General features: G+C 41.7%; 1 protein-coding gene across 1 annotated transcript in view; it reads right to left on the bottom strand.

Annotated features, from left to right (window-relative positions):
- Positions 1 to 26,629, bottom strand: part of CPD (carboxypeptidase D) — a gene marked incomplete at its 5' end in the record, with an annotated part of 67,683 nt that overhangs the window by 7,996 nt on the left and 33,058 nt on the right. Inside the window, 16 exons of the mRNA XM_004706892.3 lie at positions 397 to 528; positions 1,892 to 1,956; positions 2,046 to 2,141; positions 2,957 to 3,088; positions 5,040 to 5,175; positions 7,674 to 7,869; positions 10,469 to 10,792; positions 12,974 to 13,143; positions 15,465 to 15,607; positions 15,956 to 16,058; positions 16,948 to 17,057; positions 21,018 to 21,185; positions 22,288 to 22,479; positions 23,119 to 23,468; positions 24,956 to 25,125; positions 25,838 to 25,980. Coding sequence (XP_004706949.2) covers positions 397 to 528; positions 1,892 to 1,956; positions 2,046 to 2,141; positions 2,957 to 3,088; positions 5,040 to 5,175; positions 7,674 to 7,869; positions 10,469 to 10,792; positions 12,974 to 13,143; positions 15,465 to 15,607; positions 15,956 to 16,058; positions 16,948 to 17,057; positions 21,018 to 21,185; positions 22,288 to 22,479; positions 23,119 to 23,468; positions 24,956 to 25,125; positions 25,838 to 25,980 — 2,630 coding nt within the window. The remainder of the gene's footprint in view (positions 1 to 396; positions 529 to 1,891; positions 1,957 to 2,045; positions 2,142 to 2,956; positions 3,089 to 5,039; positions 5,176 to 7,673; positions 7,870 to 10,468; positions 10,793 to 12,973; positions 13,144 to 15,464; positions 15,608 to 15,955; positions 16,059 to 16,947; positions 17,058 to 21,017; positions 21,186 to 22,287; positions 22,480 to 23,118; positions 23,469 to 24,955; positions 25,126 to 25,837; positions 25,981 to 26,629) is intronic.

The following is a 26,629-nucleotide window of genomic DNA, read 5'->3' on the forward strand; positions in this document are numbered from 1 at the left end:
GGGGAGGGAGGGGAAAATGAGGTGCTGATGTCAGAGGCTTATGTGGAGAGCAAATGTTTTGAGAATGAGGGTAACGAATGTAGAAATGTGCTTTATACAATTGATGTGTGTATGGATTGTGATAAGAGTTGTATGAACACCCAATAAAATGATTTTAAAAAATTAAATAACTACAGGAGAAAAAAAAGAAAGAGTAGCTGATACTAAGGGCTCAAGTAAAAAGAAAATGTTTTGGAAATGATGATGGCAACATATGTATAAATGGGTTTGATACAATTGATGTATTGATTGTTATAAGAGCTATAAGAGCCCCAATAAAATGATTTATTTTTTTTTAAAAAGATTTTTGTGGGTATATTCCTAGGATTTGCTTTCGGCTAACGGGGAAAGACTCACCTCAACCAACATGCTAAGAAGTGACTTCTTATTCTCTGCCCACAAGGCAGGGAGCTGGGCCGCCCTGGGGAAGCAGCAGCAGCTTGTGTACACCGTGATTTCTGGGCAGTGGCCATAGGTGACACTGTAGTCCTGGGATGTAAGATTCAAAACAAAAGGGAAAGTAGTAAAGAAATGTAAGAAGGTTTTATAACGTAACAAAAAGAGTGAAAAGGAAACTTGGGTAACATGAACAAAGAAATGACTGAACATTTTCTAGCACATATAAATAAACCACTCTGGTCATCAAGACGCCCTCGTAGCACTGTTGGTCAGCAGTGGACTGCTAACTCTGCGGCAGATGGCTCACACTCGCCAGCCACTTCTCAGGAGAAAGGGGCGGCTGCTGTCTGACAGTCACTATGAACTGGAATGAAATCGGTGGCAGTGAGTTTGGGGTTTGGAAATTCCATCCGTTGCAAATGTGACAGCTCTGAACAGACTGGAGCCCCTTGGGGACACAGACTCTGCCTAATTAGATGCCCAGTGCTTCCCACAGTGCCTGCCAGGGAGAGGGGGTTGTGGGACAAGTGAAGACATGAGTAACTTCACAGAGGATCAGCTTCACTGAAAGCCAGGGGTTCTCAACCTTCCTCATGCCGCGACCCTTTCCTACAGTTCCTCCTGTGGTGGTGACCCCACCCATAACATTATTTTCGTTGCTACTTCATCACTGTCATTTTGTTACTCTTATGAATTGAGTAACCTCTGTGAAAGGGTTGTACGACCTCCAAAGGGGCCATGATCCACAGGTTGAGAACCGCTGCTCTAAACCCTGCAACATCACGGCTCTAAATCCTGCAACATCACGGCTGTTCCTGGAGGTGGTCTGCTATAGAAGCCTAGGACATGCCCCTGGACACCCTCGGCCTGAACCTGACGGTCCATTCCTGCACTTAGCCAGCAGGCACAGAAACCGTCTCTGGGGGGAGGTTCAAAAACCTAACTGCCCCTGCTTCCCCGCAAACCTGCTAATTTCTGCTCTGGCTGCTTTCTCTGTTGGACTATCCTGCCCCACCACCCACCCGTCTCCCAAATGCCAGGTCCTCTGTGGAGAGACGGTTCTACCCCTGCTGAGGTGCAACCTTTCCTGCCTTTGGGTTTTCATGGCACATTGAGAGCGTGGCTCTTTTTGACAGACTAAATTAATTCTGGGCTGCACGTGTGCATGGATCAGCTACCCGCTCCTTTGCTATAACTCTTTAACTATTTTGAATTGGATGGACAACCAGTTAAAATACTGCCAGTGGTTAATTTAAGGGCTAAGCACGTCAAGAAAACCAAAGCAGATCCCAGTGTAGTTTTATATCAGAAAAGCCACGTATTCTCTTTCAAAATGGCCAGTATTCCAAATTCCATTCTCACTGTGCTCCTACAAAAGCCAAAAAGCCACGTAACCCTTCGCTCAATCAGCATGATTGATAACTCTCATCTCACGGAGCTCTGCAAACCGTACCTTCATGCTGCCCAGGTGACTGTGCCATTCTGCTCCACGCATTACCCCTCCTGGAATATTCTCATCTATGAAGATATTGACAGATGTTGGATTCAGCAAGACAGCAGGACCAGGGTTCCCCCAAAACAGTAACAAAAGCTAGGGAAATCCTTACCTGATTTATTGGGACAGCCAGGCTGACCCATGTGCATTGAGGGATGATTATTTGCATACAGAGATGCCAAATGCTTCAGAGTCTCTTTGTTTTCCACTACAACAACAACAACGACAACAATTATATCCTCATTGAAGTTTATTGTCGAGTTGATACAATTTAAAGTAAATAGCATTAGTTTGTGGTAAAAGATTAAGGAAATATTTTGATAAAGGCTTTCATTGACCGTATTCCTGCAGTTGGCTTTCCATTTAGCTCAGAGTCTTGGTGGTGTAGTGGTTATACATCGGGCTGCCAACTGCAAGGTCAGCAGTTCAAAAGCACGAGCCGCTCCTCGCTCCTCGGGAGAAGGAGCTTTCCACTCCCACAGAGTTACAGTATTGGAGATCCACGTTCTGCTCTATCATGTGATGAGTCAGAACGCCTCCATAGCAGTGACTTTTGTTCTAATGATATTATTTCTCATAATCAAACTACCCAAACGCTCTTTATATACAGTATACAATGACCCGAGAGATTCAACAAGCAACTGTTTACTGTACTGTAAGGTGCAGTCATGCAAAGTTTAGAGCAGGGGAGGGCAATTCTATACTGTAAGTAATTGGATATATCTGAATTTGCTGTGAGCTGGCACTGTGTATTCCCAACATCTACAAGCGTTAATATTTGTCCAATAAATGCTTGAAAACTAAATTGAACACCTATGGCAAGGAGGCTAAACTCAACAAACCTGGGCCTTCAATAGATCTGTCCTCCAAGTAACTGAATTTTATGTATATAATCTTCTAAGGCTAGTAATTTCTCAGGGAGTGTGCTTACTCACTATTTAAGTAAATTTGCGAGAAAAATTTCCTAGTGGAATTTCCTATCTGTGCTTAAAGAGAACATATGTAAAACGACACCCGACATACCTGTCTGTACTGGCTTGTCATATGGATATGTGACCAGCACAGAACCACCATCTAAGGCAACTGAAAGGCTGAAGTCTTGTTTCTGAATCAAATTTTCAATGATGGCTTTAGTCTCGGGCTGGGAGGCATTATCTAAAAGATAGAAAAGTCAAGACATGATATGTTTTAAATGTCAGTATAAGTAGCTAAGAACCTATTCTCTACGTGGGCACAACAAAATACATCCATATTATATAAACATCCATAGATAAATGTTACTTCTCCACAAGTCACTCTCTCGAGCAAGAAAGATGTACTGTAGCAGGCAGACTGCTCTAGTTGTAAGTACTTTGGGGTGAATGTCTGCATGTGAATGACTAGGTACGTTTAAGAAACTTCTTGGCAGCAAACAGGGAATGGACGCATCTTCCTTTATGAAATAATGAGAGGTTTTCAGCCTGTCTTTGAAAGAAAGTAGGGTTTTCAAAAAGCAGGGTGTTTTCTTCTTTTTTTTAAATCATTTTATTGGGGGCTCATACAATTCTTATCACAATCCACACATACATCCATGGTGTCAAGCACATTTGTACATTTGTTGCCATCATCATTCTCAAAACATTTGCTCTCTATTTGAGCCCTTTGGTATCAGCTCCTCATTTTTCCCTACCCCCCCAAGAACCCTTGATAATTTATAAATTATTATTTTGTCATATCTTACACTGTCCGACGTCTCCCATCACCCACTTTCCTGTTGTCCATCCCCCAGGGAGGAGGTTATATGTAGAGCTTTGTAATCAGTTCCCCCTTTCCACCTCACTCTCCCTCCACCCTCCTGGTATTGCCACTCTCACCACTGCTCCTGAAGGGATCATCTGTCCTGGATTCCCTGTGTTCCCAGTTCCTATCCGTACCAGTGTACATCCTCTGGTCTAGCTGGATTTGTAAGGTAGAATTGGGATCATATGAGAGGGGGGAGGAGGAAGCATTTAAGAACTAGAGGAAAGTTGTATGTTTCATCGTAAGCAGGGTGTTTTCTGTAGCACTGTTTGCAGGACTAAAAAACTCAAGACAAACTAAATGTACATCAGTAGGAAATTGGTTGACTAAACTAGTTTATCGCCATATAGTAATGATGTACTACAAAGCAATTAGTAAGAATGTTGGCAATCTACAAGAACTGAAAGATGTTGATGGGGTAGTCAATTAAAAAAACCTGATCTCATTTATGTAAAGAAGAAATGAGCTCCTCAAGTCAACATACAATGTAGTTATTTATGTGCGTGTGTGTGCACAACACTGAGATGCAAGGAGAGCAATAGCAGTCTCCATCCTACTAATGATGGGACAGTTCAGTAGTACAGATTGAATTTCCTTATGTAAAGGAAAAAGGAAAACAACCCCCAGAGCTTTCTGGATGCCTATACATTTATACCTCATCTTGAACAAGAAAGTAGCCCGTTACTCATCTAAAAGATAAAATCAACCAATCTCCTACCAGAGATAAATGCATTAAGTAAAATGCAAGGGTATGCCCAAAAGTCATACTGTTGCAAATCATGGAAATGTATACTAAACAAAAGTAACAGAATATCAAGTTCTTGGTGCTTGATATATCCCCTGTGTAGGTCTATCCTTGAAGAATGAGCAGCTGTGCTGTCACATGTGGAAAAACTTGCTCGGGGTCATTTTCCTGGCCTTTTTTTTCACCAATGCAGTTTTCAAAATTCTTAAAACTTCTACGTTATAAGGCCCCATGATCATTCTGTGTTCCTTGAGAAATATCTACTGAGATTATTCCTTGGGATCCCCTCAAATAGTCCCCATAACCTTCTGAGCTGATCTCTCTGCCTTGAATCTCCCTGGCCCTGCAGATCCCCTCTGAGGCCACTGCTCTTTCTTTGGGAAGGTGCCCTAGAGAGATTAAGACAAGAGTATTTCTGAGAGAACCTGTCTGCAGCCATCCACTGATGGGAGACACACGTAAGCATGTTGTGTTTAAGATAAACACACGCATGTGTGAACGGGAGCCCCAGCAGCAGTCCTGTTTACTGACCCGCGTATCTGCAAAGTGGGAATAGTCCAATTCAGTCTAAATCCGTCTTACTTGTAAAGTCTGTATCCAAGTCTTTCCCGTGAGCATTTGTTTGTCCTGTCTTTGAAGTACAGTCCTTCTCCTGTGCTCTCTCTCGCCCATCTGGATTGAGGGAAGGGACAATCACAATTCTAGTCCTGTCAATCAACTAAAACAGAAACAGAAATCAGTGAGTTTATTAGCGCAGTGTAGAATCACCAGGTATCCTCTCAACAGATATTCTCCAAAGAGAACGTCTTTATTGTTTGCTTTACACATACACTTAGAAGGCAGAGCTTAAAGAGAAACATTCTCTCTCTCTTGCTTCAGATTCCCCAAAACCTCCCAATGACTTAGAACCAAACCCCAACCAAGCCCACTATCGCTAAGTCGATTCTGACTTAGAGTGACTGTATGGGATTTCTGAGAAGCAGGTGACTCACCTTTCTCCCCTGCTGTGCTGGTTAAGTTTGAACCACTGACCTTTTATTTACCAACCAGATTTTTTACCCAACAGTGCCACCGGAACTTAAAATAAGGGTCGGCAAACTACTGCCTGCAGGTCCAATCTGGCTGCCTGCTACCATGTATAATGTTTTGGGTACAATGCCATGTTCATTCATTTATCTATGACTGCTTCCCTGCTACAATGGTAGAGCTGAGTAATTCTAATACAGACTGTTTGCCCGACAAGCTAAAAATACATACCATCTCATCCTTTGTGGAGAAAACTGGCTGATTACTGGCTTTGAACCCTAACAATGATGACACTTAATTTTACGAACTGGAATGCATAATCTGAAAACCAGCACTGGAAACTATGGGACAGAAGAGTAGACATCAGCACTTCCCAAACCATCAGTAAAACCTGAAATGGGATACCTACCTTTCCCAACATAATCTCTCTGCTAGATGGATCAATACCTACACTTAGCTGGCAGGAACTAGTTTCTGATATGTTATCATTCAACAAGTGACCTGCTGGCTTTTTTATTCTAGTAAAAGAGTCTATTGGTAAAAATACTTGAGTTCCTTTAATTCTCTGGTTCTCTAATTGCTCCCTGCTAGAGATTCATTTCTAAAGGATGGATGCTTGAGCTTCCCCACAGGCCTGCTGAGTGAGAATCTCTGGGGATATGAATCTGGGCATGTCTATTTTTTTCTGAAACTCTCCAGGTATTTTGGACTTTTAACTCGAGACACATGGCAATCTAAAGCGTTCTAGTCTGATAAGTAACTATTCAGACCCCATTAGACCAGTGAGGCAAGTTCTGATAAACCAGGAATTTAGAGAGTCCCAAGTTTCTTTAGGTAGGATCAGTAGGATGCCATCCTGGTTAAATGCGAAGAATACCAATGCCTCTGGGGATAGGGCTCAGGTATCAGTGTTTTACAAGGGTGACAGGGATTTGGATGGGTCTAGTGTGCAGCCAGGGTTGACAACAACTGTCCGAGATACTTCTTCCACTTTAAGTAAGCCAAACAGCGTCTCTGAGCTGCTTCCTACCACTCACATGAAGAATTCGGTAGAGATTGTGATAAGGGTTGTATGAGCCCCTAATAAAATGATTAAAAAAAAAAAAAAAGAAAGCTGATGGTGCCCGGCTATCCAAAAAAAAAAGAATTCGGTAGAATTTACTTTACTGAAGATGGTAAAATAATTTCTGATCAAGTCCGATTAGGTTCACCTGATCTAATCATGACAACACTTCATTCCAAATTCCTCCTGGGGAGGCAGTGTGACAGAACAGAGCAGCATGGACTCTAGAGTGCGATACGATCTCCGTTAAGTCCCAATCTGACCACTAATTTGTTGTGTGAGCGCCTACAAGTTATAAAATAGAGGTTTCAGTAACTGCACCTATACAATGGACAGTCATAAAACAGAATAGAGGAGTATATTAAAAATGTATGTAAAGTACTCATTATAGTGCCTGGCACACAGTAAGCACTCAACAACTCTTCGTTCTCTTCCCTTTTCCTAAATTCAATAAGACAGGTGCCAAGTAGAAAGTGTGGTTGAAGAATGTACCTCTTGCATTCTTTTCTCTGAAAAGCCCCAGACCTCAACTGCATCATCCAGACCAAGCCTCTGGCTCCAAGTCACTACTTGTCTGAGTCATGGACAATGAAAGTAGAACACGCCACAAGGCTTAGTCTACAACTTTTTAACAGCCAAGATAGCTAATTTATATTTATTAAATGAGAAGGAAAAAAATCTGTGTCTCCCACTGCTTTTTTAATACAGTATCCTACTAGTGTTGAATCTCGAAGGATAAGAGATCTCACAAGTGGACACACGGACCTGTGAGTAGAGGCTCAGATTAGGACTGGTTAAGCACAGGAGGCGAGGAGTAAGGCAAGCCTCCAGTATGGTTCTCCTTACTATCATTTCAGAAACAGAACCCACCAGCCACTCGGTGTGCGAAAGAGGAGAGTCTACTTCAGCAAAGATTCATGTCAGAAACCCTACAGGTTCCGAAGGGTTGCTATGAGTTGGAAGGGACTTCACAGCCATGGCGTCCACTCCTGAAGGATTCAGTTTACAGGGTAGGGGAAAACCCCTGTGTAAAACGCACCTCTCACTCAGAATTTTAAAACGAGACCTGACACGCACACACACGGAGGTTTTCTGTTTACAGCCTGTCAGAACAGGTGCTCTCTTACTTGGGTAACAGCTGGGTTCTTCTTGTAGTTCAGGCAGAGAAATTCTGCCAAAGCCAAAAGCAGTTCCGTTCCAACGGGAGCGTTTCCGTGGATGCCAGCGACATAGCGAATCTTTGGTTCTTCGGGCTCAGATACATTTGGCTTATTGGAGATTTCCAGGGACCAGATGTGACGATACTCAGCACTTTGTCCCAAACTTTTAAGAACCAAAATCAAAAAGTCAGCAAGCAGTCACACATGATATTGATGTTGACTTATTGACACTTAAAAGAGAAATGGAATGAATCACTGTGTCAGAAGACTTCCGGAAAATTAGTTTTCCTTGTTCAAAGAAAGTAGAATTAAAGTCAGATAGTATCAGACATAGGCCAGTTTGTGATTAAATTCAGCATTCTCAAATTCAGTCATTCTATACTACCTTCACAATATTTGCACTACTTCCATAATCTTTACTGATATTTAGCTAATGTGGCTCTTCCAGACCAGTGGTTCTCAACCTACCCCTTTAGGGGTCAAATGACCCTTTTACAGGGGTCGCCTAAGACCATCAGAAAATACATAAATATTTCACAATATATAACTACATACTGTTTTGTGATTAATCACTCCACTTTATGTTCAATTTGTAACAATGAAAACACATCCTGCATATCAGATATTTACATTACATTCATAACAGTAGCAAAATTATAGTTATGAAGTAGCAACAAAAATAATTTTATTGGTTGGGGGTCACCACCACATGAGGAACTGTATCAAATGGTCACGGCATTAAGAAGGTTGAGAACCACTGTTCTAGACTATGTTATTTACATTTTTTGATACAGAAATGTTTAAATGGCTTCAGGTGTAGAGAACCTCCCTTTCTACATCTAAACTAGTTTATGTAATCCCACACTTTATCCTTGACTATAAATGTATCATAGTAAAACGAAGGCAATGATAACAAAACAAGCAGTCAAATGCTCTGCCTGCCAAGAACACTGAGTGAGACCTGCTCTCTTTGACAGAAAGGGAGGCTTACAGGCGGTAAAGAGGAAACAAGAACACATTCGCATTAAATTGAGGGGGATCAGGAGAACAGAAGAGTTATTACTTGCTCACTAGGCTATTCCATGGTTCTGAAGGCCCACTGGTAGGTAGGTACCACCTAAAGCCATCTTGCATCCCACCATGGGCTCCTCTTTCCCATTTTGGAGAAATTATTTAAAAGTGTGTCTTGAATTGGACTATAGAACAAGACTTAGATGAACTAAGTAAATGGAGAGCAAAATAACTTCCAATTATGTGGTTTATTTTTAAAATAAGAATGTCTATCAGCTGTATGGGGAACTGTGATAAGTGATATTAAAACTGGAACTGGATAGAACTATCCAAGCATCAGCTAAGGGAGAGAACTACAAGTTCAGGACCAATGTCAAAGAAAGGCTTGCACAGGAGGCAAACAACAGGGGTCAGCCAATCATGGAGTGACTTTTGAAGTAACTTTAACAAGACATAGGGGTTAAGCACTCAGCTGCTGACCAAAAGATTAATGGTCTGAACCCACCAGCCACTCCATGGGAGAAAGATGTGGCATCCTGCTTTCCCCCCAAAGATCATGGCTTTGTAAACCCTATGGGACAGCTATGCCAGGTCCTCTGGGGTCGGTATGAGTCACAATGGCCTCAAAGACAATGGGCTTTAAAATGACCTATAATGAAACAGAGAAAGTGAGGCCAAGAAGCTGCAGAAAGGGAAGGTAAAGGCTACGTGAGTAATGCAGGGGTCCCTAACACTGGGAACAGAGACGGCCTGGCTGGCTGTTGCTGCGTGCCATGAATGGGTCCTGACTCAGAGAGGCCCTACAGGGCTGAGGACAACTCTCATGGGGTTTCTAGGCTGTAAGAAGCAGACTGCCAGGTTTTTCTTCCTCAGAGTCCCTGATGAGTTCAAATCACTGGCACTAAAGTTAGCAGCTGCCTGTGACGGCCAGGCTCCCTTGTGAACAGGAATCAGAGTACCAAGAGATGCAGCAGCCCTGCTTCCGTTTCTATCTGAGTAAAAGGAGGTGACATAGGACTGAACTATGGGATGGTATGATGTCTGCATTCATTCCTAATAAAACGGTTTAGAGGGGGTGGTTACACACGACACTGGGCAGGTGAATTCACACATTCTCCCAAATCCCGCCCCACCCCCCACCCCGCTTTAACCCCAGAGCAAAGTAAAACAAACCATGGGGCAATTAGTTAGAACATGATTCTGCAGCTTGGAAGTACAAAGGTTTTGAAAGCAGTCTATTCATTAAGAAAAATAATTTTCTCTTTTCCGATGGCACAGGCTATATACATTGCCAATCTAACAAGTTATTTTCCCTAATGGACTTCATTAAAACAAACAAGCAAACATGAAAACAAAGTCACTGCCATTGAGTTGAACCCAACTCACAATAACCCTGCTGGGCGGAGTAGAACTGCCCCACGGGTTTCCAAGACTAACTCTTTATGGGAGTAGAAAGCCTCATGTTTCTCTAGTGGAGTGGCTCGTGGTTTTGAACTCCTGAGCTTGCAGTTAGCAGCCTAATGTGTAATCCACTATGCCACCCCTCCTGTATCTCCTAAAAGGTCCTAAAATTAATCATTAGAAAGATTTCCAAACATGTATCTCCTGAAAAGCAAGTAAAGGGAAGTTCCCTACAAATATTAATGCCCCGATATTTCTAAATCAACTACAAGAACCATTCCAAATGGCTAATACCGAATGTGTCTTCTTTTATTTAAAGGCCGTAGGACAGTTCAGAGGAGAGCCCATACCTGGTGAGATTTGTAATCTGGGGATAGTTCATGACAAGTCCTCTCAGAAACTCGGATAAGTCTTTGTAGGAATGGTAGCGATAGAGAGCCAGATTTGAAGAGGAGCGTAACATGAGGTCCTCCAAACCATTCTCAGCAGAAAGGTCTTTAATTAAAGTTTCAAACTCCTTGGTAGTTGGATCGCTGGCCTCGTCAGTGCTGGTGCTATCTCCCTTTCCCTTTTTTGATTCATTGCTTGAATCTGTTGAAGATCGAACCAGTGTGAAATTGACCCGAGTAGCACCTTCACCGGTTACGGTCACGTTCTTGGTAACTGGATTATACCTGTAGACACAGAGACAGGTCAGAGCTACACTCTTTCAGCGGGAGAGCCTAAGCCCTAGGACAATCAGGTGTGGGGAAAGCAAGTAACTGACTGGAATGAATGCAGTGCATCTTTCTGAAGAGTTACATTTTTTAACTTTGTGATAAATGTAAATATTAGCAAACAAAGAACAGACATACACATGGTTACTTATAAAATAGGAATGGGTTCTTAAGATGAGACCCAGGACTTCAAACAAAATTGTAGGCATGCAATGGATACCCTTATGTCTTTTAGGATCTGAATCCATTTTTCTGCCATCAGGGTATGTGGGTGAAAACGTTTGAGATGTACTAACTCGGGATAATCTACATCAAGTACACCTTGCTTGCTATTTCTCAGATATATTGGTGTTTCTGCTCATCCACTACTAGGTCCACACTGAACAACAGCAGAAATGCTCTCGCTGGTCAGTCACACAAGGCTTTCGTTCAACGTGATGGAGCCTTCTCAAACCCCACAGCCAGGCTCTCTGCTATCCAGTCAATGTGCACTCACAGCGACCCCACCTGACAGCCTCTAACTGCCCCTGTGGGTTTCCAAGGCTGCACATTTTCATGGGAGTAGAAAGCCTCATCTTTCTTTTGAGGAATAGCTTGGTGACTTTGAACTGTTGACCTTATGGTTAGCAGCTTAATGTGTAGTCCACCATATCACTAGGGCTACTCTCTATACAGCAACTGCTACTTTTTAAAAAAGTGATCTGAAAATTATTTTTTTTTAAAAGTAACAGTTGCTATCAACGCCCTCATGTATTTAGTCTTACTGAAATGACCGCTCAACTACAGCTTCACAAACAAGATAGTGTGTGGGAGAAGAGCAATTCCTGCACTGATATCCACACTCAGCAAAACAAACTTTCAGTTTTTAATATTTTCTGATTTCTTTGCCATTGCAGTTTTTGTTTTGTTTTGTCATTGCTGGTGTTTTCTGATTTGTTTCTTGTTTTTGTTTTCTATGATTTTCAGTATATGAAATCTAAAATGGGTAAAAATATAGATAATAACTACATTAATAATTACCTGGTGGCACGGCAGGAGAGGTTGGAGAAAATGGGGAGCTAGCAACATTAAGTACGAGAAAGAAGATAATGTTCTGAAATTGATCGTTGTGATGATTGCACATCTCTTCTAGAATGTGACTAGACAATTAAACTGTGTCATATTTGAATCACATGCCAGTAAAACGATTCTAAACCAGAAAGCAGTAAGGAGGTAAAAGCGGTACATTTTAGACTAGGCAGGCACGTGAAAAGACTCGCTCACTCTTTTTTCAAGAATGAGATCTTTGTGGAAAGGAAACCCCTGAGAATGAGGGCAGGCTTGCTTAGGGCATCTCATAGCAGCGACGAGGGAAATGTTCCCTGGTCAAAAGGGAGTGCCTGAGAAGGAGTTTTGTGCTTGAGAAGGAGCATTAAAGGGTTTTGTGTGTTTGTGTGTGTGTTTCCCAACAGTTTCAATGGCATATAATCCATGTATCATACGATCCAATAGTTCGATCACATTAAGAAGAGTTGTCCAATCACTGCCACAGTTTTAGGGTATTTCCCCCATTCCTGTGCTCACCGCCATGAACGCCCCATCGCTTCCCTAAACGGCTTTGCGATGGAGCACAGGTTAGTTAGGTGGTGGTGCTAATGGGACTAGAATCGTACAGCAGGGTAGGGACGTTGTTGTGTCAACTAACAAGTGCTTTCCAGAATTGTTACCAGTAGTGAAGGGAAACATTCACTGTGGCTTTTACTCAGCAGGGGGTGGGGGAGGGAGGGGTGTACTTGGGGGCAGGTGAACAGGTGAGGAGGACGGTTAAAGAGAGATCATGCACAGATTCCTACACATGCAGTTGGTGCGTTCAACCCCACTGGAATGGCCGTATCCGGAGGGTTCTCAAGATGGCCTCGTTTCCCTTTCGACCACACAGCAGTTTGTGGATTTGAACCACCAACCTTGCAGTTTGTAGCCTGATGCTATTCCACAGTGCCAAGAGGGCTCCTTTGTGCCCCTATGGGACAGTCAAAAGTGTAACGAGCTCTGAACTTCCCAACCTTAAAGTTGCTTAGGCTTTCTGGTAATAATTTTCTAGACTGGAGCCATGTTTGTCTTATGCTCAAACACTCAGCGTGAAAGTGGTCAGTCACTCACCCTCGAGCAGATACTGTGACTTTGTAAGTTCCTGGAACCAAGAGACGCCAGTAATCTCCATTCTTGTAAGTAGTTACTGGGTGATTAATTTCAGCAACACTAATGGTGGCATTTAATATACCCCGGCCATCTGTGGCATCAAGGACAAATCCACTGATACCCTGATGAACCTGGGTAAACAGAAGAACGGAGTATTTCAGTACTGAACAATATTATCTACTTACGCTGAGAACTCACACGACAAGATAACAGTCTGTGTAATGGAAAAGCATGGAGCAAAGAGGAATGTAGGAATTCAGAGTAAAGCTCAATGCAGACATTCATGAAGCAAACTATTTTAGTGTCTGGAAGGCTACTTTTTAAATGTGTTAGGTTTGTCTTTATCATGAGCAAGCTAAACACTGTTTAAACGTTAGCATCTCCTGACAAATTCAAAATACGAATCATTCTACAAGTAAAGTTGACCTAGCCTCTTCATAAAGGAAAAGTCATTCACACACACACACACACACACACACACACACACACACACACACACATCCAGAAGAGCTAATCTAGGTTAAAGAAATGTAACAATCAAATGCAGTGTCTGCATCTTGACTAGATCCTGGTTTCAAAATATAGCTATAAAAAGACATCTTGGGAACCAAACCCACTGCTGTCAAATGATTCTGATACACAGCAAGCTGACCTTGTAGGACACAGCAGAGCCGCCCCAAGGGGTTTCCAAGGCTGTAAAACTGGATGGCACAGTGACAGCGTTCGGGCCTCCAGCCTCCTTGTTAGTAGCCAAGAACTGACACTACTGTATCACTGGACTCCTTCTTTGGGGGCAGTGGGAACATCTTGAATGTAATTCATGTATCAGGTAATATTAAAGATCTCCACTAATTTTCTTAGGCGAGAAAATGCCATTTGATTAAACACAAGGCTATCCTTTAGGAGCTAGATGCTGAAATATTTAGAAGTAAAATGACAACATCTGCAATTTAGTTTGAATTAGTATAGGAAAAATGTGTGTATAAATATATGCCTGTAATTTAAATATATATAAAGCAAATACAACAAAATTTTAACAAGTGTTCAATGTAGGTATAGGGATACGGGAGTCTCATATTGTTCCTGTTGTAGTGCTAGAACTTTTCTGGATGTACTATTTTTTCAGAATAAAATAGTAAACACATTATGTACTCACAGGCCTTAAGCCACACTATTTGGCATGAAGAATAAAGTGGAGAAATACTGGCACAAAGTATTGCTCAGATTGTCCTAATTAATCCTTGGCATTAGAGAGGGCTGCAAAACATTCATGGACATGGAATGAAGAGATCATGGAATTTTTCCATGAACTTTTTTGAAGCCCCCTCATATTTCTTGTCATCTTTACTCACTAGCCACAATGCCTATACAAACAAAAGGAAATTAATCACTTCACAGCAAATCAGTGGCAAAAAGGGGAAGGATCAGAACATTTCCTCCACTGGTAAATGACAGGCTACCACGTGAACAACAGCACCAGGAAGAAAACAGTACTCAGAGGTACCAGCCAGACCCAGAGGGCAGCATCTGCCAAAGACAAAGCTCCGAGGAGGGAAAGGGGCAGGAAAGAAGGCTGAAGGGAAAGATGGGGAGAGGGTGGGTGCTATTTCCTTACCCGGGGTGTAACCAAAACCACCAAACAAAATGTGGCCGAGTTGTTGAATGGACAACAACTTTGCTCTGTAAACTTTTATCCAAACAACAGTCACAAGAAATGAAAACTACACACTTACACACCCCACCCACCCCTAACCCACCCAGCCGCCCATCTTTCTGTCATACTACAAATAAGACTAGTATCTGATTAAGGACATCCTGGTGGGGTAGTGGTTCTGCATTGGGCTGCTAACCCCCAGAGGTCAATGGTTCAAAACCAGCAGCTGCTGCACAGGAGAAAAACAGGGCTTTCTACTCCTGTAAAGATTTGCAGTTTCAGAAACACACAGTTCTGCCCTGCCCTACAGTCACTACAGTCACTAGGAGTCAACATTGACCCGTTAGCAGTGAGGGTTGTTTGTTTGAGCATCGGATTTGTTAGCCTTTAATAACCCAGCCCATTGCAATCCAGGCAGTGCTGACTCAAAGTGGCCCTAGAAGGTAGAGAACTGCTCCCTAAGCTGTACGTCTTTAAGGGAGCCCTACCTTCTCCCACCAACACCTGGTGGGTCTAACTAGGGACCTGTGGTTTGCAGCCCCAACACGCAGCCCACTATACCACCAGGGCCCCACAGGTTTTTAAGAGCAAAACTTCAGTACATTTTATTCAATAATTCTCCATGCATACAAAGAAACCCATTTGATCCATGAATGTTCTAGATATATGTACTAAGGCATGAATGGGTCCCTCTGGACTTAAAAGGATATATTTTAGAATTATTGCATAAAATCACATGTCCAGACAAAAACATTCTTGTCCACGAGTGAAATCCATCATTCATTTTTGAATAATCACCTGCTTCATAAACTGGATTAGAGATCTTCGATTCTGTTCCCACAGTTTGGGCAGTTCTTTCTCAAATGGGTATTTCACACAACCTAGTTCAATCGTCACTTCAAAGCAATTTGTGTGCAAGTAGTTCCAGTCCTGCATACCACCTAAAGATTAAAAAATTAAAATCACTCACACTGGAGAAGTCCCAAAAGGTTAGTAGCATTCCTAATAAAAGGAAAAATTCCCCTTTCAGCAACATTTACTTCAAAAACAAGACTGTATTTCTACGAGGGCTCTTCCGTCAGCATAGCGAGGCTCCTCATTACACTCAGTGTTCAAACGGCTGAAAAGTTATCTCGAATGCTTTTTAATAAAATTCTTTTGTAATGTTTTACATACTTTTAAAAGACTGCGTCTATCTAAAAATTAAAGGATCGGTGACAGGCTGCACCTGGAGGTGAGGGTGGGGGTGCCCATCAAACTCCATGGCCTTGATAGAAAATAACCTTTACCTGGGACATTGTACCATTTTGCTCCATTTGTTATCCCATGGGGAAAATATTCACTAGGGTATATGTTCTTGCAAGGTTTACCTTGAAACATCTGAAAATTTTCCTGAAAAAGAAAAACAAAATTTTGCAGTGAATGGACCTCTAGCGAGACGGCCATTCATTGAGCTGGTATTTCTTCTTTTCCTCAAAAGGACACTCGAAACGCGCGAGTCCAGGAGGCTCTCCGGGAGATGCTGCTTGGTGGAAATAGAAGACAGAACACTACTTCTGGTGGAAGAAGGAAATAAATGGGAATTTAGATTTCTTTTTGTTTGCATCTGCATCAAAAACACTGGGAGGATATAGGAACAAATAAGACAAGTGGTTACATATCAGCTGTGTGTGTATGTGTGGAGTGGCCATGGGGTAGCTGGAGCAAGGAGAAGCAGTGAGAGCTTCTAATACACAGCTTTCTGTGCCTTAACTTTTGATAATGTTAATTTATTATCGCTGAAAAAAATCAAAATTAGATGGGAGTTTTAAAAAATTGAAGACTTCACTTATTACTTGCAACAGAAAACCCAGATTAAGTCCTGCTCCTACCTACACCCTACAAAACTCTGCTCATATTCACACTTTCATGCTCTCAGGATGCTTAAAGCCAAAAAGGTCACATACAATGTAAAGTAAGCAGCTGTCGGAGGCTTCTCGAGGGAGTGACATGAGGGCCAAACAACAAAGGCTTGTCCTGTGACAGGACGTTCCTGTTGTGATAAGCCAGCCAGCTTTCAGGAATTGGCTACATCCGCCTTAGGAAGCCAATAGATGCAATCTGTTCGAAAGAGAGAGGGAGTCAGGAGTGCGAGCCCAAGGCTGCCCCAGAGCAACCGTGGGAAGTTTCCCTGCGAAGAGAGGACTTGACCTGAGATTCTGGCAGGAAATTTAAAGGTGGTTTGTTTTTTTTTAACAAAAGAATAAGTTTCATAACATCTTATTTTTACACAAAATCTTACCTTGGAATAGGAGAGCGCTATTTGCTGAAACACAGCATCATCTGGCGACTTGCTGTATGTTGCAAGGCCTTGTTCATCATCGTCGTACGGGTAGTTCACCACCAAAGAACCTACGAAGGAAAAGAGGGAGACGTTCTGTCATGTCACCTGTTTCAAGGTGGCTCATGAACAGAAAATGTGCTTTCCGCAATTCTGCCAGAGAAGGAAACCAATAAATACCAGTTAATTTCCTCAATAGAAAATCAAAGTGCATCAATAGGAAAATAAATAGTCATGCCTGACTCCAAAGAGCACCTTAACTAGAATTTACATGCCAACACTGGAAGCAGACGTATACAGATTTAATTCAAATAATTTAACTTTTATAGTAATTAGGATCAGAAAAAAATGAGTAAAATTTGACACTCAATACAATTCATGAATGTTTAAGGCCGTGAAATTTTAAATAAGAAGAAACACTTAAGTTAACCAATCTAGCCTCCCCTTTTCAGAGATGCGGGTCTGAAACACACCGAGAGCACTTGATCTCCTCCTTAGAAAAAGAGCTGAGCTCATCAAAAGACATTGCCAAAGTGAAAAGAGAACCTACAGACTGGGGAAATAAAATGGCTATAACACATCTGACAAAGGCCCATTATATCTATAATACATAGAAAACTCTAACATCGCAATAACAAAAGGACAAACAACCACACACACACACAAAAGGGGGTGGACAGAGGATATGCATAGACAATTCACCAAAAAGCAACAGTTAAGTGGCTAACAAATATTTGAAAGACGCTCAGGATCATTAGTCATTAGAAAGTTGCAAATCAAAACTACAATGAGATAGTGTCTCACCATGGCAATAATAGCACCGATCAAAATAACAGCAACAAGTGTTAGCAAGGTGGCAGGAGACTGGAAGACTTAAATGCACTGCTAGTGGGTCTACAAAAGACACAAGCACCATGGGAAATGATACGGCATTTTCTTCAAGGGGAGAAATAGAAATACCATACGAACCAGCAATCTCTGGCTATCCATTTCAAAATGAAACAGGGCCCAAATCTCATACTGCATACAAAAACAAACCCAACATGGACCAGAGACCAAAATGCAACGCCTAGAACGATAAAGATCATCCATGGAAAAATAGGGACAAACTTAGGAGCCTAACATATGGCATAAACTGGAAACAGAAACAGCAGAAGACAGACAGATGCCTGGAACATAAACATTTAGCTACTGATGTACACCAAAAGAGTAAAAACAATGAACAGACTGGGGATCGTTTCTTGGTAATGGTGTATTAGACAATGCATTAAATTTTACAGAAAACGTTAATACCTCAACAAGGAAAAGACAATCCTATTAAAAAATGGGCCAAGGACATGATCAGACACTTCACCAGAGAAGACAATCAGGCAGCCAACACACACATGTGAAGAAATGCTTGTGATCATTAGCCATTCAAGAGATCCAACAATGAGATACTACCTTACTCCAGTACTAAGAGCAAAGTTAAAAAGAAAATCACTAACACCAAATGCTGGTGAGGGTGTGGAGAAATTGGAAGGGTCATCCGCCACTGGGGGACTATAAACTGAGTCACCACTGTGGAGAGTGGTATGGACTTTCTAAAACCGTTAGGAATAGAACTACTGTATAACCCTGCAATCCCTTGTTGGGAACAGGGATACCATATAAGCCAGCAGTCCCTCTACTTGGCATATATCCTAGAGAAGAAAGAGCCACAGTGTGAATATATATAAGCAGGCCATGGTCATTGCATCACAATTCACAATCAGAAAAAAACTGGAGAACCTAAATGCCCCTTGGTAGAAGAGCAGATAGATAAACACACGTGAATACCATGCAATGTGAAAGAATAACAATGCATTGTGAAAACTTTACAATATGGATGAACCTGGAAGACGTTATGCTGAGTAAAATTAGTCAACCACAAAAGGAGTACTGCCAGAAAAAGTCAAGAATTGGTTTTCACATGAAGAGGAGGGATCTTTGATAGTTCCCAGGGATGGAAAGGGGGCCAGGAGGGGCAGTCATAGGTAGAGGGGAGGCAAGTGTCAACTTGTTGACACACAGTAAGAGGGAGGTTAGGAAAAAGGGAGGGAGGACCCAACACTGGGAGGTTCACAAGCATTCAAGGCAACAGAGGCAAATACTGTCATGCACGCAATCCTGCCATAGTGGTGTATACAAGGAGACACTGGGAGTGGCATGCCCTTGGACAGAGTGTGTGGGCAGGAGCAGGAGAGCGGGAGTATACGCACGATCTGAACACGTAACACAGGTTTGACAGAGGACATTTACACACGTGCATTGACTTTTGCTGCAAATATGTCCCTGAACCCTTGAATGTGGTGGAACAAAAGTTGTGAAAACTTCTTACATATATCCTAGTGAAAATGAGTCCCTGGGCCTGGGGGGATCAAAACCACAGTCTTAGGGAGCACTAAGGTCAAATGGATTAACATGGATCATTAAGACAATGTTTTACATCTTGTGAGCAGCCATCAAAGGTGCAACTACAGATTTCTTCCCATTCAGAGGAAAGCAGAGTGACAAAAACCAAGAGACATGGAAACAATTATTACAGTAGACAAATGGGCCGTGCAAACATGTTTCCACAGCCCAGAAGAATTAGGTGACACATGCCTACTGCTACCACTGCTCAGAAAAGGCACATCAGAAGGTCTTGGACAGAATGGAGAAATATGTGGAACAGAACTCAAAATCTTAAAAACAGGAGACCAGGTTTCCTGGTTGGGTAGAGGCTGGCTCTCAGTAACCCTTTAGGTCAGGAATGGAACTTCCCTCCGTGGGAGAATAATCGAGCATTTGAGATCAAAAGGGCAGCATTTCCCCAGGACAAAGTTCACCAGGCTAGGAGAGGAGGAGGGATGGGGGCAGGAGTGAAAAGGGGGAGGAGGAAACATGACGGTACAGTGAAGAGACTTATAAAAGACACTTATAAAAGACAAGTACAAAACATTTGAAGAACTACTGCAGAGGAAATGAGATAAAGGTGGGGGAAAACAAGGAGCTGACCTAAAAATTAATCAGAAAAGGCCTGTATTATTGTCTGTCATAAATGGAGAAAACAGGATATTTGTTTTAAGAAGGCCTACGACATAATAAATATCTAAAATTCAACCGGGATTTTCAAATGCTCTCAAAACCCCTAATTGCTGGAAAAAGAAGTGGTCATACTGGTCTTAAGAGGTGTGAGCAGCCACCTAAGGTGCAACCACTGTCTCCCCATTCAGAGGAAAAGAGAGTGACGAGAATGAAAAGGCCCATGGCAATAATCAGTCTAGTGGACTAATCAATGGACCAAGTGAAAATTAGTCTCTACAGCCCTGAAACCAGAAGCACTAGATGGTGCCGGGCTACCTCACTACCAATTGCTCTGAAAAGGATCACATTAGAAGGACCTGGATAGAGTGGGAGAGAAACATGGAACACAACTCAAAATCATCAAGGAAAATAAGTTTGCTGGTTGGAGAGAGATGGGGGACTCCCCAAACTACAGCCCTTCGTCACACTCATGTCTGGAACTGAACTCACTCCCACGGCAGCGTAATCAACCACTGAAAATCAGAATGGCAGCATTTACCCACGGACAAAGTTCAGAGAGTTAGGAGAGGAGGAGGAATGGGAACAGGAACCAAGGAGAAAGCAGAATGTGGTGGGGTGGTGCACTGAGGACTGCAATGGTCAGGTTGAAACATAACTAAAAACAAAACCAAAAGAAACCCAAACTCACTGCCATCGAGTTGATTCTGACTCATAGTGACCCTTCAAGACAGGGTAGAGCTGGTCCTGCAGGGTTCTGACACTGTAACTCTTTGTGGGAATAGAAGGCCTCTTCTCCCTCGGAGTGGCTGGTAGTTTTGAACTACTGACACTGGAGTTAGAAACCCAATGCGTGACCATTAGGCCACTTGAGCTCCTTAGAGTTGAAACAAAGAATGTAGGATTTGTTGTTGACTGTAGGGCTGATGATCTGCCCTGTAAACTTTCACTTAATTCACAATAATTTTTTTAAAGTGTTGCCATACCTCCATGAAGATTTGCTGATAGTACAAATGGATACGCCTTCGTCCAGCTCATGACCGCAATCGTTTCCGGTTGGGTAGGATCTGTTATCTGAACAAACTGGTCTGGGAAATTTCGGTTCAGGTCAAAGTTGTTGCTGTTGTTTCTGCCAATCACGCTCATTGAATCTCCTATATGGTGACAGGATTCAAATTTAAGCCATGCTTCATTTATATTTTGATCCAGTATCTGTCACTTCATCTAACCTAACTCAAAGTATAAATATGTCAGGATTCACGATGATCAATTACTCAAAACCCATTGCCACCGAACTAATGCCTACTCACAGTGGCCTTTTGGACAGGGTAGCACTCCCCCTGTGAGTTTCCAAGGCCCATCTTTCTTGTGCAGAGCAGGCTGGCTGTCTTGAACGTACAACCTTGGGGCTCACAGCTCAATATGTAACCACTGCACCACCAGGGCTCCCATGATCAATCACCTGACTTAAACCACCTACCTTTTTAACACTGCACATTTGTTAAAATGGATCCCTTCCAGATCTTTTGATGCTGAACCAAAATAGTTAAAATTTTGAGAAAGCTCGGTACCATCGAGTCCATTCTGACTCAGAGTGACCCTATGAGGCAGAGTAGAACCGCCCTCGTGGGAGTGTGAGGTGGCAAATCTAAGAGTAGAATGCCTGAGCCCATGCAGCAGCTGGGGGGGAGTGTTCAAACTGCTGACCCTGCCTTTAGCAGAGGATCACATAACCCACTCAGCCATCGGGGCTCCAGGGAGGAGGCAGAGGAAGAGAGAAGCAGCACTCTAACCCAGTTAACAGGGGGACCCAGAAAGTTCACGGGAAAACGCCACTGTCTTTTAATTCCATGTTTCCATAAAATGTTTTGAAGCAACTTCATACATGGAAAGTAGAACTCAGATTCCAAATAGAGTCACTGGTTTTTGGTTTGATTTCTCATCTAGAAAGTTCCTGAAACAATAACTTGGCAAGGACTACTGCTACAATGGAGTAATTTGTAAAACTCTTACAGTAATTCTGGCAAGAAAGAGGCATTACTAAAGTGGAAAACTCCATTAAGTAAACATAAACTGGGTCATATAATCATTGAGTGGACTGCCTTATCTCACAGGAATACAAGAGCTACAATCAATTATAAATTAGAAGAAGAAAGCCCAAGGAAATAACCAGCTCAAATTCTCTTCTACTCCAAAATAATCACGCCAAGTGATAATCAAAACATCAAACCTTAAAAACAAAAGCTAAGTCTTTACCTTCCTGGGCCTTCTCATATCCATCAGGATTCATGGATGGCATCAGGTGAATTCTAGTGCTACGAACCAAATCTGTTACTTCAGGGTCCGTTCCAAAGTTCTTACAGAGGTATTCGATGAGGTTCAATAGCAGCTCTCTTCCAACCACTTCATTCCCATGCATATTCCCAATGTACTTAAATTCTGGTTCACCTGAAAACATGTAGAAAATATTATGCGTAATTTTCCCTTTTTGTTATCATGTAATTTGTTTAGCAATGGATATAGGGTTCTGAACTAAAAATTTAATGAACCAGATTTTGGGAAAGGACGCAGTCAAAACTTCACAAATATCTTATAAAGCATCTTCCATGTTTGAGAAGCAGGCACAAAGCACACACACACCTATAAAATCATTTTTCAAAAACTGACTGCCATTGATTCTGACTCCTTGTGAGCCTATAGGACAGAGTAGAATTGCCCTTTGGGTTTCCAAGATTTTAAATCTTTATGGATATAGGTAGCCTCATCTTTCTCTTGCACAGTGGCTGGTGAGTTTAAACCGCTGACCTCATAGTTGGTAGCTCAATGAATTACTCACATATAATATGACGATGAAAATATTAGGAAAAAATAGTCTAACCTAGGCAATATATGAAATATCATGCCGAGTATGGGGGGGTCAGTTGGATTTTCTTCATTTCTGGCAAAAAGGTTGGTTACATTTTCCTTTTTCCAGGGGATCTTTCTGTAACTGTGCTATACTTGAGGTGACCTTTCTGGACGAATCCTAGCAACATCGTACATCGCTTTGAGAGGCACTACTGAAATAATCTGCAAGACCACAATTACCTGGCTCGTGAACACCTGGATTATCAGAGATCTCCATCACATAAAGTTCTCTCGACTCTACTGACTTTCCCAAGGAATAAAGCCGTGTGATGTTAGGATATTCGTTGGCAAACCTTCTCAAGAAGATTTCCATATCAGGGAAATGGTGGTGGTGAAAGTCCTTTGGCTGAATTGGCTGGTATGAGGCTGGCGTTCCAGGAGGAACATTATGTGTATCAACGGTGCTAACAGTGGCCAAGGCCTCAGTCATGTCAGGGTTTTCTGAAGTCACAGTTGGCCGCAGGGTAAAATTCACCTCTATAGCTGTCTCTTCTTTCACAGCGACATTGTGAAACGTCAGTGGCATATACCTGAGGAAATATTTGAAAAGGCAAATGCCTTGGAGTTAAATTAAGCCCCACACCGCTTCAACAGTATAGAACTAGAGATGCTTTCTCATAGAATTGCATTTCCTAGCCTATCAAAACTCAAACTAAAAACAGATGCACAAGCTAAAAGAATTTTAGGATATTATTGCAGAAAGTCCCAGACTAAACTTTGAAGAACTATTTCTGATACTGTATTCTCAGGTATCACCCTTACAAAACTTTTAAGAATACAATAAAAGATGAAAGTTGACACTCCATTGCTAAAGTACTCAAAGGAGGAGTAAACGATACTGACATTCCAATCATTGACCCAAATAGGTAGATTCAAAATTAACTAACGGCTAATAATTAAATCCTTATCAAAGTGAGCTTCCATACTGTTTCCAGGGGAGGTAGAATATCACTCATTTCAGATATTAAAAAGCTGATGAGGACCTAATGCGGAGGCTTAAGTGGAGAGGAAATGTTTTGAGAATGATGAGGGCAATGAACGTACAAATGCGCTTTACACAATTAATGTATGTATGGATTGTGATAAGAGTTGTATGAGCCCCTAATAAAATGATTAAAAACAACAACAACAACAGTAAAAAAAAAACAACAAAAAAAACTTGATGGGAAGACAGCATTTCTGCCATTTACAGAGCCTTGGATTTCTTCTACACTGACATCCTGTTAGCCTCGAAAAAATGCATTACACAGCTACCTTTTTAAGTTTCAAAAACTATTCTTCAAGGAGAGTCAGAAAGAGGTAGAGGATATGGAATAGGTGCCTAATTGATTCCATGAACAACTGCCTCCTTTGTCATAAGACCCTAAGAACTGGATGGTGCCAACATTTTGATCAAAGATTCTCTAGATAAATCTTGACCAAAAGGGGGAAAATGTAAAACGGAATTTCATATTCTCAAGAGTACTAGACTTTCTGGAGTTATGGGACTACATGGATTCCTGAAACTAATGCTGAGAAGATAATCTTTAAAACTTGAAATTAAAATATGCCCAACCCAAAAAATGTCTTAAACAACCACAAATCAAAGCATGAGATGGAAATCTTTGGGGGCAGGGAGTTCATGTTTCTGAGGGACAAACAGCTCAGAAAAGAAAGGTGAGAATCGTTGCACAACTGAAATTATCTAATCAATGTCACTGAATTGTACATCCCAAAACAGCTGGATTGATGAATGCTTTTGTTGTGTATAGTCTTATCACCACCAACAAAATAAATTTAAAGCAAAAAAGATGTCCTCTAGCCGAGTGATAAAATAGGTTCCCTACTCAGTTGTACTGTGATCACATGACAAAAGACTCTTTCATGGTATTTTAGTATATTGTAACAGGGAAAGAAATCAGAAAGTAAGATAAAAAGGCAGATACAGGCTATAAACATTTCTGGGACTGCATGTCTACCTTAGATATCACCCAAAAAAGAGAACTGGGATTTTAAGAGCTTAGTTTTAAGTTCTTACCCAGTTAAAACTGCTGTCAAGTTATATGTCCCAGGAACAAGCAATCTGTGGAAATCACCAAACCTGCCTGTTGTGATGTTATGGTTAATACCAGCCACTGAGATGGTTGCATTCTCTAAGCCAGATCCTGTTACTGAGTCTTTAACAAATCCTTTAACTCCAATGTGGACCTGGAAAAAAAATCACAAAGAGGAAATCAAGCAGACTGCACAGAAATGGTCTATTTGGAAGGCAAGTGCCTCTCTGTGCTGATGCTAGAATTTCTAAAACATAAAAAGTTACCCCTCTCATGCCTTGCAACATTTTTCAACCCTTCCTATTTAAAATAAAATGTAAACAAAAAACATTAAGCCCCGTTCAACATAATTCATATGGGTTCGAAATCTAGATTAGTAAGCTATGTGCTTCCAAATTCCCTCTCCTCAAGGCTAGACTGCTGATTTTCTTAACCAAGTTACAAGTATTAATTTCTGGTCTATCCAATGGTTGTATGAGCCTATTTTGATATTAAAACCTGAATGCCCATTGCTCATACAGTAATAAGGGTCCTCTAGCCAAGGAGTGGCAAATGAGGTTGCAAAAACTGGAGAGTATAAATGTGGATAATTTTTTCAGTTTGCAGAATTGCTCAAAAGACAGGCAGAGGAGCCCTGTTACACAAGAAAGCTTGGGGGCGGGAGTGGGGGTAAAAAGAAAGCAGAGGGCAATATGCAGGAGAGGTAGAGATGAAATTTGTTGTGACAAAATAATCTCTAGAGATAATCTACAAGCTTAAATATTAAAAACAGATGAATAAAATCAGGAGTATCTAGACTCATTCATATGCAAATGGATCTGCCCCTTATTTCCCCATACCCCGAGCTTCCAGTCAGCTACTTTTACCTTTTCAATCAATGTGATCAAAGACTCACGATTGTTCTCCCACTCTTGTCGAAGCTGCGAAGCAGGTGGGTACTTGCAACAAGACAGCTCTAATGTGATCTCAAAGCAGTTGGCCCACACATAATTGTAATCCTGCATCCCACCTGTAACATGAAAGAAAAACTAGGTTTACTCTCAGAAGGCAAAGAATTCTACTCTCCAAAAGAAATTACGCCATATAAATTTTCTTTTCATTAAACTATTTGAATTTAGAGAAAACCCTTGAATTACAGAGGGGACTATAAAGGCATGTTAAACGAATATACACATCCATTGGTGATAGGAATGAACAGGATAGAGGATATGAATACATCAGTTAATAACAAGAGCAGTAATGACAACAGCTTTACGTTGGAGTGTTTGCTATACCAGGCATATTATATGAGCCTTAGGTTCATTCACTCTTAATCTATACAACAACCGCTATGAGGTAAATGTTGCTATTTCACCCATTTTACAGATTTGAGATACGGGGCACAGAAAGGTGATGAAATGAGAACGAAGACTACACAGGAACTGAAGACCAAAAGGGTGTGTGTGTCATTAGGTAAGCGGGACCCGGGATATGGAACCCTGAAAGAGGGGGATGGGACTAATGGGTCATAACACGTCCTTCTCTCTGTTTAACAGAGAGAGATTCATCTGCGCTGTGTCAGGTCCCTGATAGACTTGAGACTACTTGTATGTTTGTTTTCTTCTTCTTTCTCTCGTGTGTGTGTGTGTGTGTGTGTGTGTGTGTGTGTGTGTGTGTGT

Source organism: Echinops telfairi, unplaced genomic scaffold (genome assembly GCF_000313985.2).
Source record: "Echinops telfairi isolate 266 unplaced genomic scaffold, ASM31398v2 ScPeMD7_7458;HRSCAF=8496, whole genome shotgun sequence".
NCBI classification, from domain to species: Eukaryota; Metazoa; Chordata; class Mammalia; order Afrosoricida; family Tenrecidae; genus Echinops; species Echinops telfairi.